This window comes from Callionymus lyra, chromosome 3, assembly GCF_982586985.1.
Source record: "Callionymus lyra chromosome 3, fCalLyr1.hap1.1, whole genome shotgun sequence".
Classification (NCBI taxonomy): domain Eukaryota; kingdom Metazoa; phylum Chordata; class Actinopteri; order Syngnathiformes; family Callionymidae; genus Callionymus; species Callionymus lyra.
The window spans coordinates 9,889,902-9,903,283 of NC_141820.1; the positions used below are offsets into that span (position 1 = coordinate 9,889,902).

Sequence of the window (13,382 nt, forward strand, 5' to 3'; positions counted from 1 at the left end):
CATATTATTATATTTATTATAAGAGTAATACTATAACGGTCTGAGCTCTCGTGTTATGTCATATTATTATATTTATTACAAGAGTAATATGATAACGGTCTGAGCTCTCGTGTTATGTCATATTATTATATTTATTATAAGAGTAATACTATAACGGTCTGAGCTCTCGTGTTATGTCATATTATTATATTTATTATAAGAGTAATATAATAACAGTCTGATCTCTCGTGTTATGTCATATTATTATATTTATTATAAGAGTAATATAATAACAGTCTGAGCTTTCGTGTTATGTCATATTATTATATTTATTATAAGAGTAATATAATAACGGTCTGAGCTCTCGTGTTATGTCATATTATTATATTTATTATAAGAGTAATACCATAACGGTCTGAGCTCTCGTGTTATGTCATATTATTATATTTATTATAAGAGTAATATGATAACGGTCTGAGCTCTCGTGTTATGTCATATTATTATATTTATTATAAGAGTAATACTATAACGGTCTGAGCTCTCGTGTTATGTCATATTATTATATTTATTACAAGAGTAATATGATAACGGTCTGAGCTCTCGTGTTATGTCATATTATTATATTTATTATAAGAGTAATACTATAACGGTCTGAGCTCTCGTGTTATGTCATATTATTATATTTATTACAAGAGTAATATGATAACGGTCTGAGCTCTCGTGTTATGTCATATTATTATATTTATTACAAGAGTAATATGATAACGGTCTGAGCTCTCGTGTTATGTCATATTATTATATTTATTACAAGAGTAATATGATAACGGTCTGAGCTCTCGTGTTATGTCATATTATTATATTTATTACAAGAGTAATATGATAACGGTCTGAGCTCTCGTGTTATGTCATATTATTATATTTATTACAAGAGTAATACAATAACAGTCTGAGCTCTCGTGTTATGTCATATTATTATATTTATTATAAGAGTAATATAATATCAGCCTGAGCTCTCATGTTGTCATATTATTATATTTTTTTACAATAGTAATTATATTACAGTCTTAGCTCTCGTGTTATGTCATATTATTATATTTATTATAAGAGTAATATTATAACAGTCTGAGCTCTCATGTTATTATGTTTATTATTAGAGTAATATAATAGTTACTGTCAGGTTGTGAGTGTTATTATATTTATTACAAGAGTAATTTAATAACAGTCTGAGCTCTCGTGTTATGTCATATTATTATATTTATTACAAGAGTAATTTAATAACAGTCTGAGCTCTCGTGTTATGTCATATTATTATATTTATTATAAGAGTAATATAATAACAGTCTGAGCTCTTGTGTTATGTCATATTATTATATTTATTATAAGAGTAATACTATAACGGTCTGAGCTCTCGTGTTATGTCATATTATTATATTTATTACAAGAGTAATATGATAACGGTCTGAGCTCTCGTGTTATGTCATATTATTATATTTATTACAAGAGTAATATGATAACGGTCTGAGCTCTCGTGTTATGTCATATTATTATATTTATTACAAGAGTAATATGATAACGGTCTGAGCTCTCGTGTTATGTCATATTATTATATTTATTATAAGAGTAATATGATAACGGTCTGAGCTCTCGTGTTATGTCATATTATTATATTTATTATAAGAGTAATATGATAACGGTCTGAGCTCTCGTGTTATGACATATTATTATATTTATTATAAGAGTAATATGATAACGGTCTGAGCTCACGTGTTATGTCATATTATTATATTTATTATAAGAGTAATATGATAACGGTCTGAGCTCTCGTGTTATGTCATATTATTATATTTATTATAAGAGTAATATGATAACAGTCTGAGCTCTCGTGTTATGTCATATTATTATATTTATTATAAGAGTAATATGATAACAGTCTGAGCTCTCGTGTTATGTCATATTATTATATTTACTATAAGAGTAATACTATAACAGTCTGAGCTCTCGTGTTATGTCATATTATTATATTTATTGTAAGAGTATTATGATAACGGTCTGAGCTCTCGTTTTATGTCATATTATTATATTTATTATAAGAGTAATATGATAACGGTCTGAGCTCTCGTGTCATATTATTATATTTATTATAAGAGTAATATGATAACGGTCTGAGCTCTCGTGTCATATTATTATATTTATTATAAGAGTAATATGATAATGGTCTGAGCTCTCGTGTTATGTCATATTATTATATTTATTATAAGAGTAATATGATAACAGTCTGAGCTCTCGTGTTATGTCATATTATTATATTTATTATAAGAGTAATATGATAACGGTCTGAGCTCTCGTGTTATGTCATATTATTATATTTATTATAAGAGTAATACCATAACGGTCTGAGCTCTCGTGTTATGTCATATTATTATATTTATTATAAGAGTAATATGATAACGGTCTGAGCTCTCGTGTTATGTCATATTATTATATTTATTATAAGAGTAATACTATAACGGTCTGAGCTCTCGTGTTATGTCATATTATTATATTTATTACAAGAGTAATATGATAACGGTCTGAGCTCTCGTGTTATGTCATATTATTATATTTATTATAAGAGTAATACTATAACGGTCTGAGCTCTCGTGTTATGTCATATTATTATATTTATTACAAGAGTAATATGATAACGGTCTGAGCTCTCGTGTTATGTCATATTATTATATTTATTACAAGAGTAATATGATAACGGTCTGAGCTCTCGTGTTATGTCATATTATTATATTTATTACAAGAGTAATATGATAACGGTCTGAGCTCTCGTGTTATGTCATATTATTATATTTATTACAAGAGTAATATGATAACGGTCTGAGCTCTCGTGTTATGTCATATTATTATATTTATTACAAGAGTAATATGATAATGGTCTGAGCTCTCGTGTTATGTCATATTATTATATTTATTACAAGAGTAATATGATAACAGTCTGAGCTCTCGTGTTATTATATAACTCTTATAATAATTATAATAATATGACATAACAGTCGGAGCTCTCGTGTTATGTCATATTATTATATTTATTATAAGTGTAACATAATAATCTGATCGCTCGTGTTTCGTCATATTATTATATTTATCATAAGAGTAATATAATAGTATGAGTTCATGTCAGGAGTGTTTCTGTGGATCACGAAGCAAAGAAACTTTCAAACCGTCCTTTGTTGTTAGACTTGGATCTCGGCCACAGAGGCTTCACTGGATGTTTTGTGTGAGTTTATTCAGGCTTTAAGCTTCTGGCGCGACTGTCGCTGAGGCCCCCTGACAGGCCCCCCGACAGGCCCCCCGACACCCCTCTATCAGGAGAGCCTAAACATTATGACCACACATTTATTCTCTTCTTTTTTCTTTTATTGAACTCACCACGAACACAAACACACTCAGATCACACTCGGATCACGTCCTGGTGACGAAGGAAATATTTAAAGATCGATGAACGTGATGAGAATCGATTCACTTTCAACAACAACAGCAAACACTAGAATCACTGATGAAACTATGATTCAAACACACGTTTGTCGTGAAAACATCAGGATGAATGTGTAAAAATAGAAGGTCTTATGATCAATAACATATTATTTTGACAGTTTAAATTTGAAAAGGAGAGAATCGACTAAATAATCAAATGACAAGGAATTAAATGACCCAATTACTTGAATATTTAATCACCCTTTAATCTTTTATAGTAATATTCATGCAAAACATTCACTTAAAGCTGACTCGATGTGATATAAAAGATGCATTTTCGTCGTAAAATAATAAAAATATCAGGACGAATGTTAAAGAATAGAAGGTTTGAGTTCTTATGATCAATAATACTGAGGGACATTTTACAATTTAACTTTTTGTGAATAACAAACTAGTAACTAATAAATGTGTAATTCATCGTTTGAATTAAGAGAATTGAAAATAAAACATATTTATTATTTCTTCTTCTTCTTAGTGTGTAATTTGTTGTCATTATTTGTACATTTAAACTTTAAAAAATGATAGAAAAGACAAACTATTTCAATTATAATGAATTAGTCGACTTAGTAAATTAAATGTTAAAATACTATAATTACTATTAAAGTACTATTAAAGTTTAGCATTTATATTTCTCCATAACCTTCACTAATGGATGACTTTAAATAAGATAATAGTTGTTGTTTTACATTAAAATAATATGATTTTTCATTAAAAATCTCATTAAATAACATTTCTTTTGATAAATAATATCTATATTTTTAACAAAAACATGTAAATAATGACATATATCGACAGATCGACAGCAGAAAAAGAAAGAAACATTTTTGTTTTCTTATCGTGAATTTGAATTTCCATATTTTTTTGTGAATGAACTGAAAAAGAGGTGAAATCTAAGAATGGACGTGAAGACCAAAACATTATGAACACCTTCAGCCCAGTAATGCTTAACACCGGTTTAGAGAAGGTCGTCTGTTCTTATCTCATCACTTGTTTTATCCTCTCTCCTCCGTCTCTCCTCCATCTCTCCTCCGTCTCTCCTCCGTCTCTCCTCCGCCTCTCCTCCGTCTCTCCTCCGTCTCTCCTCCGCCTCTCCTCCGCCTCTCCTCCGTCTCTCCTCCTCTTCACTGGGGCTGCTCTCTGCAGGAGAACGACAGTGTTAAAAGTAAAAAGAGCGCTTCCCCTGGCGGCCGCTGGGCGTCGCTGTGGCGCGACTCACATGGGGTCGTAGCTGCTCTGCTCTTTGGACTTGAGGAACCGCATGGCCACGAACCCTCCCGCCTGCAGGACCAGAACCAGGATGATGCCCCCGATGAAGCTGGACATGTTGAACTTGGCTTGAGAGAATTCTGGAGCAGGTTTGTCCGCTGGAGGTGAAGAGAAGATGTTTAGTAAGTTAGTAAGTAAAGGTTATTAGTAAAGATCTTTCGAGACCAGGGTCACTTTAACAATCAAAAACAATACACAGTTTATAAATATACTTTAAAAGATCAAGACACATAAGAGAAACGCAGGAGTTCCTGAAAATCAGGGTTAAAGCACAAATAAGAAAGTAGTTTCTTGTCTTATACTTCGATTTGTGGAGTAAAAAAAACAATCCAGAGTATGTTCGGGTTGTTCATCTACCACCAAGCAAAAGAACTACCAGCTTTTCTTCACGATCGACCGGGCCTCGTTCTTCCTGCGACTCAACAAATTGATGGTGCAGAACAGAAGAGCGTCGACCTGTGGAAAAAGCTCGCGCTATTTACGTCCATTTCCACCGACCAGGGGGTCGGATCTTCCGGGCCATATTGTCCTTTGATTTCTGCTGCCCGGTGTCACGCTGGGAGAGCTAGCGCCTGTTGCCTCGTGTGATCGAATAATTCAAATGTTGCCCAGGCGGAGGTCGTACTCGTTGCATTGGCATTGGTTCCTGTCTTTTACTTCCCCCCCACCTGGGGTCTCGCCGGCTCAGTTTGTGCTTTAGTGCACATGTTGAGGTGTTGTTGCCAGGCCGACAGAAATGTTTATTCTACCAGTGACTTGACTCTAACCTGAGTTGAGCTGGTCTCAGAGAGTAAGAACCAGAATTTTAAATCTGATCCTGAAAGAAACTGGCAGCCAGTGAAGAGTTTTAAGGACCGGAGAAATGTGAGTTCTTCTACTAGAGCAGCTCAGAATTCTCGCTGCAGAGTTTTGTATTAACTGCAGGCGAGACACATCCTTCTTGTTAAGACATGAAAACAAACTGTTACAATAGTCCAGACGAGAAGAAACAAACGCATGGATTACAAGCTCCAGATCATGTTGTGACAACATTTTCCTAAGTTTAGAGATTTTTCTCAGTTGAAGGAAACAGTTTCTGGTCAGTTTTCTTCAGTGTTGAACTAGAGACATGTCTTTATCAAATACAACACCCAGGTCTCTCAGGCTCAGTTTGACAGACTGACCTAAGTCACCCAAGTACTGTCTCAACACTGGAACCTTATCATCAGAAGAAAAAAAACAGAGTTTTAGTTTTGACCACATTATTTGTTTGATTTCTAGATTTTAGTTAATAGAAGTTTATGCCAGAGTTCAATTTGAATAATAGAATTAAATATTCAAATATAGAGTTTTATTTTACACATAGGGTTTGAGATTCTATTACCGATAAATCAAAAACACATTTCTGTAATTCAATCATTTTTTTATTCTTAGCTTTTTTTTATTTGATATACAAATGTTGGGTAGTGCCATCAGACAATACTCAATTTAAAAGGCTACACATTCAAATATATTGAATTTAGAACATTGGAAATATATCAGAGTTTCTACTTTTGAAATGTTAAGTTCCTATTATTTCCACACAGAGGAAAACTGTGACGCACACGATCACTATCATCACTGCACACAGAACACTTAGAAGAATGAGTGACGCAAGCTGGACCTTAGGAGGGAGGGAGAGGGGGATGAAAGGAGGGAGTGAGAGAGGGATGAAAGGAGGGAGAGAGAGGAGGATGATAGGAGGGAGAGAGAGAGGGATGAAAGGAGGGAGAGAGAGGAGGATGATAGGAGGGAGAGAGAGAGGGATGAAAGGAGGGAGAGAGAGGAGGATGATAGGAGGGAGAGAGAGAGGGATGAAAGGAGGGAGAGAGAGGAGGATGATAGGAGGGAGAGACGGGGGGATGATAGGAGGGAGAGAGAGGAGGATGATAGGAGGGAGAGGGGCATGAAAAGAGGGAGTGAGAGAGGGATGAAAGGAGGGAGAGACAGGGGGGTGGAAGGAGGGAGAGAGAGGAGGATGGAAGGAGGGAGAGAGAGGAGGATGATAGGAGGGAGAGAGAGGAGGATGATAGGAGGGAGAGGGGCATGAAAAGAGGGAATGAGAGAGGGATGAAAGGAGGGAGAGACAGGGGGATGGAAGGAGGGAGAGAGAGGAGGATGGAAGGAGGGAGAGAGAGGAGGATGATAGGAGGGAGAGAGAGGAGGATGATAGGAGGGAGAGAGAGGAGGATGATAGGAGGGAGAGAGGAGGATGGAAGGAGGGAGAGGGGCATGAAAAGAGGGAGTGAGAGAGGGAGGAAAGGAGGGAGAGAGAGGAGGATGGAAGGAGGGAGAGAGAGGAGGATGGAAGGAGGGAGAGAGGAGGATGATAGGAGGGAGAGACAGGGGGATGATAGGAGGGAGAGAGAGGAGGAAGAGGAGGGAGAGAGAGGAGGATGATAGGAGGGAGAGAGAGGAGGATGATAGGAGGGAGAGAGAGGAGGATGATAGGAGGGAGAGAGAGGAGGATGATAGGAGGGAGAGACAGGGGGATGATAGGAGGGAGAGAGAGAAGGATGACAGGAGGGAGAGAGGAGGATGGAAGGAGGGAGAGGGGCATAAAAAGAGGGAGTGAGAGAGGGATGAAAGGAGGGAGAGACAGGGGGATGGAAGGAGGGAGAGAGAGGAGGATGGAAGGAGGGAGAGAGAGGAGGATGATAGGAGGGAGAGAGAGGAGGATGGAAGGAGGGAGAGGGGCATGAAAAGAGGGAGTGAGAGAGAGATGAAAGGAGGGAGAGGGGGTGAAAGGAGTAAGATGGGCATGAAAAGAGGGAGGGAGAGAGGGATGATAGGAGGGAGAGGGGGTGAAAGGAGTAAGATGGGCATGAAAAGAGGGAGGGAGAGAGGGATGATAGGAGGGAGAGACAGGGGGATGAAAGGAGGGAGAGAGGGGGGGATGATAGGAGGGAGGGAGAGGAGGATAAAAGGAGTAAGATGGGGATGAGAGGAGGGAGAGAGAGGGGGATGAAAGGAGGGAGGGAGAGGAGGATGAAAGGAGTAAGATGGGGATGAGAGGAGGGGGGGACAGGGGGATGATATGAGGGGGATGAAGGAGTAAGATGGGGATAAAAGGAGGGTGAGGGGCATGACAAGAGGGAGGGAGGGAGGGAGAGAGGGATGATAGGAGGGAGAGGGGGATGAAAGGAGTAAGATGGGGATGAAAGGAGGGAGACGGCGATGAAAGGAGTAATAGAGAGATGAAAGGGGTAAGATGGGAATGAAAGGATGAAAGGATGAAAGAGGAGGTACCTGAGTCACTGTTGTCTCCACCTTCAGCAATCACCTCCACGACTGCAAACAGAGACACATTAGTTGATGCTAACACAGGTGAACACAGGTGAACAGGTGAGTCCAGGTGAGTTACATGAGCAGAGTTCAGACACTCGTGTCCAGCTGCAGTTCATGGAAGAATCTTCTACTGATCCTCGGTCGTTCACACACTTGCCGACATCGTTGTCTGTGGAGCATCAATTATTCACTTCAGTTCATGTTACCTGATCAGGTACCATCAGAGGTCAGGTGTGTGTGTGTGTGTAGGTGTGTGTGTGTGTAGGTGTGTATGTGTGTGTTTGTAGGTGTGTGTGTGTGTGAGTGTAGGTGTGTGTGTGTGTGTTGGTGTGTAGGTGTGTGTGTAGGTGTGTATGTGTGTGTTTGTAGGTGTGTGTGTGTGTGTGAGTGTAGGTGTGTGTGTGTGTTTGTAGGTGTGTGTTTGTAGGTGTGTGTAGGTGTGTGTGTGTGTAGGTGTGTGTTTGTAGGTGTGTGTGTGTGTGTGAGTGTAGGTGTGTGTGTGTGTGTTTGTAGGTGTGTGTGTGTGTAGGTGTGTGTTTGTAGGTGTGTGTGTGTAGGTGTGTGTGTGTGTGAGAGAGAGGGTGTGTGTGTAGGTGTGCATGTGTGTGTGTGTGTGTGTGTGAGAGGGTGTGTGTGTAGGTGTGTGTGTGTGTGTGTGTGTGTGTGTGTGTGTGTGTGTGTGTGTGTGTGTGTGTGTGTGTGTGTGTGTGTGTGTGTGTGTGTGTGTGTGTGTCACCATAAGGACAAAGCCTCCACACGCAGCCGGTCAGGTTGAGTAATGATTGGCCGACACACATGTCACATGACTCAGCGAGAGAACAGTCTGAAAGAACTAAAAACATAAATTAAATCAATAGAAGAAAAAATAAAAAACATTTTCATGTTGAGTTTTTACAAAAACTGGGACAAGAAATCAATGAAATAATTGATATTATTCTCAAAAATGTGTTTTTTCTCCATATATTAAAGGTTTTTTTTACATCAGGGAATCCGAGACATTCCTGAGCCAGAGTGAAAATATACTTAACTCTAATACTTACGTCTGTTTCTGCCTTAAATGTTTTTATGAAGTTTATAATTTTCATGAATGTTTGAATTTTACATTTTCAAATACATTGTTTTTAAATATTGAAATGTTTTATTTTATTCATGTAGAAATTTAATTCAGAAATTTATATTTTCTTCCCTTTTTTGAATAATTTAATAAAAAATAAAAACATATTTTTTAGTAAATCGATTAAAAAAAAAGTTTAGATCGTATGAAACTTTATTTAAACGTGAGCGCGGACAGGAAGCAGCCGAACAGGTAATAAAGTCTCACCTGACTGTGACGTCACCAGCGAAGCAGCGACGAGCAGCAGCAGCGACGCACAAAACACCTTCAGCTGCTTCATCCTGACAGAAGATCTGCTGGAGGTTCGACTCCTGGATCCGTTGAGCAAGACGTGGAAGCTGCACTGACACCGGAGCAAAGAGTCGCAGTAACACGAGCACACAAACTTTGGTTCCCATGGCAACCACCTGAAAGACACACCAGGTGTGCACGCCAAGGTACGCACATGTAGACACACATGCACGTGCAGACACACAAACACGCACATACAAAGACCCACACACGCACACACAAAGACCCACACACAAGCACACATAGAGAAACTGACACATAGAAACAGACACACAGACAAATACACAAATACAAAGAAACACAAATGCACAGACACACACACAAAGAGATGCACACACACACAAAGATACACTCAAACAAAAACAGACGCAGACACACATACAAATACACAAATACAAAGAAACACAAATGCACAGACACACACACAAAGAGATGCACACACACACAAAGATACACTCAAACAAAAACAGACGCAGACACACATACAAATACACAAATACAAAGAAACACAAATGCACAGACACACATACAAAGAGATACACACATACATAAACACACACAACGATACACTCACACAAAAACAGATGCAGACACACATACACATATAGATAAACATAAAGATACCCATATAGACACACACACATGTAGACACATACACACAAAGACCCACACATACAGATAAATACACATTCAGATACACAAACACAAACAGACCTGCAAATCTTACTAGAGATCACTCACAAACACACACATTCACACGAAGACACACGTAAAAACACACACATGCAGACACACACTAAAAACACACAGATGCACATGAAGACACACATAAAAACACACGCATGCAGACACACACTAAAAACACACAGATGCACATGAAGACACACACACAAAGACACAAACATTTAAACACCCACATGCAAACACACAGATGCACATGAAAACACACACAAAGACACACACATTCAAACACACGCATGCAGACACACAGATGCACATGAAGACACACACAAAGACACACACATTCAAACACACGCATGCAGACACACAGATGCACATGAAAACACACACAAAGACACACACATTCAAACACACGCATGCAGACACACAGATGCACATGAGGACACACACACAAAGACAAAAACATACAAACACCAACATGCAAACACACGCTAAAAACACACAGATGCACATGAAGACACACATAAAAACACACACATGCAGACACACACTCAAAACGCACAGATGCACATGAAGACACACATAAAAACACACACATGCCGACACACACTAAAAACACACAGATGCACATGAAGACACACACAAAGACACACACATTCAAACACACGCATGCAGACACACAGATGCACATGAAGACACACACACAAAGACAAAAACATACAAACACCAACATGCAAACACACGCTAAAAACACACAGATGCACATGAAGACAGAGACACAAAGACACACACATTTAAACACCCACATGCAAACACACATATGCACATGAAAACACACGCACAAAGACACACACATACAAACACACAGATGCACATGAAGACACAGACATACAAACACACACATGCAGACACACTAAATAAATACAAACACACACAATACATACAAACACACACTAAAAACACCCAGATGCACATGAAGACACACACACAAAGACACACACGAACATACAAAAACGCAGGCATATGAAGACACACAAATGCAGACACACACTACCAACACACAGACGCACATGAAGACATACACATACAAAAAAACACACAAAGACATGCACATGAAGACACACTCACACAAACACACCCGTTCACATGCACACACACACAAAGACACACTCTTACAAACACACAAGTGCACATGTAGACACACACATACAAACACACACATTCACATGAAGACACACTCACACAAACACATACATTCACATGCACACACACACACACACAAAGACACACTCATACAAACACACAAGTGCACATGTAGACACACACATACAAACACACACATTCACATGAAGACACACTCACACAAACACATACATTCACATGCACACACACACACACACAAAGACACACTCATACAAACACACAAGTGCACATGTCGACACACACATTCACACAAGTTCCCCTTGTGGGACTAATAAAGGAATATCTAATCTAATGCAGACACACATATGAATGAAGACACACACACACACAGACGCACACATATACAATAGATCTTGTTGAAGATGAATAGACGTGAGTGTGTGTTAATGTTAAGGACACACGATCAGAGTGTGTTGCTTGTGTAACACAGTGAAGATGGAGAAGAATTATGTAAAACACTTCCTGTGTTCGTGGTCAGCTGACTCTCTCCCGTGACGTCATCTACAGGAAGTATGTCCTTATAAGGCTCGGGATGCGGAAAATCCCCCCGTAGGATCGATGCTCACCACGTACCTCACACACGAGCCTCCTCACCCCTCCTCCCCCTCCTCACCCCCTCCTCACCCACGCAGGGAAGACTCGCACTGAGGTGGTCTCCAATAAGATCCACCTGCAGCTGAAGACCCTCAAGAGTCCACGTCATGTTTCTCACCCGAGTCTCCTCGAGCGACACGTGATGACGTCATCGACGCGCCCGCGAAATAAAGTGTCGAACAGCAGTGACGAGTGAAGATCACGTGACAAACATAAAGGATCAGAAAGAAGAAAATATTACAAATGTTAATTTTTGAGTGATTAGGTTCTTGTAGTACTTTGATATTTGTGTTTTTTTTTACTTTAAAAGAGAGTTTCATTACTAGTTAATTACTCTTGTGGTATTTACACCTAATGAGGGTTAGTTACTCACAGATTATAGTTGAAAATTGTTGGATTATAAATGAAATTGTTTGATTATAGTTGAAAATTGTTGGATTATAGTTGAAAATTGTTGGATTATAAATGAAATTGTTTGATTATAGTTGAAAATTGTTTGATTATAAATGAAATTGTTTGATTATAGTTGAAAATTGTTTGATTAAAGTTGAAAATTGTTTGATTATAGTTGAAAATTGTTGGTTTATTGTTGAAAATTGTTTGATGATAATTGAAAATTGTTTGATTATAGTTGAAAATTGTTTGATTATAGTTGAAAATTGTTGGTTTATAGTTGAAAATTGTTTGATTATAGTTGAAAATAGTTTGATTATAGTTGAAAATTGTTTGATTACAGTAAACAATTATTTGATTATAGTTGAAAATTGTTGGATTACAGTAAACAATTATTTGATTATAGTTGAAAATTGTTGGATTACAGTAAACAATTATTTGATTATAGTTGAAAATTGTTGGATTACAGTAAACAATTATTTGATTATAGTTGAAAATTGTTGGATTATAGTAAAAAAAAACCAAGTAAAACAGAGTTTGGGTGAGTAGGTGGAAACATACGTAAAAGGTTCAATTGATCTTATTGTCCATTAATTCTTATTCATGAGCTCCACAGTCATTCAGACACACACTCACTTACACACTTACACTCACTTACACACACTCTTACACTCATACGTCTCTCACACACACACACGTACTTACACTCACACTCACTTACACACACTCTTACACTCATACGTCTCTCACACACACACACTCTTACACTCATACGTCTCTCACACACACACACACAGCAACAAAACATTGTGCAGGAGTCGAGTCAGAGATGAAGAAGGTTGTGTAACAAATGTAAGGATGAACAAAAAAAAAATGAAACCAACACAAAAAATATATTCCACAAAAAAAATACTTTATGTAAAGTTTGACGAGGATTAAAAAACACAATCGATCACTGATCACGACTCATGAGTCGATTCATTCGGTCAAAGTCACTCGTCTGGTGAGTCATCAGAGAGTTTCAGCACCACGG

General features: G+C 38.1%; 1 protein-coding gene across 1 annotated transcript; it reads right to left on the reverse strand.

Annotated features, from left to right (window-relative positions):
* Window positions 1-4,382: 4,382 nt before the first annotated feature.
* On the reverse strand, window positions 4,383-9,482 carry cd164l2 (CD164 sialomucin-like 2). Its single transcript, XM_087785684.1, has 6 exons — window positions 9,395-9,482; window positions 8,810-8,905; window positions 8,150-8,242; window positions 8,035-8,076; window positions 4,718-4,865; window positions 4,383-4,638 (listed from the first exon to the last, which is right to left on the reverse strand). Exons 1-6 carry the CDS (start codon window positions 9,465-9,467, stop codon window positions 4,623-4,625), a joined length of 468 nt encoding a protein of 155 aa, XP_087641810.1. The 5' UTR covers window positions 9,468-9,482; the 3' UTR covers window positions 4,383-4,622.
* Between the last annotated feature and the right edge of the window lie 3,900 nt (window positions 9,483-13,382).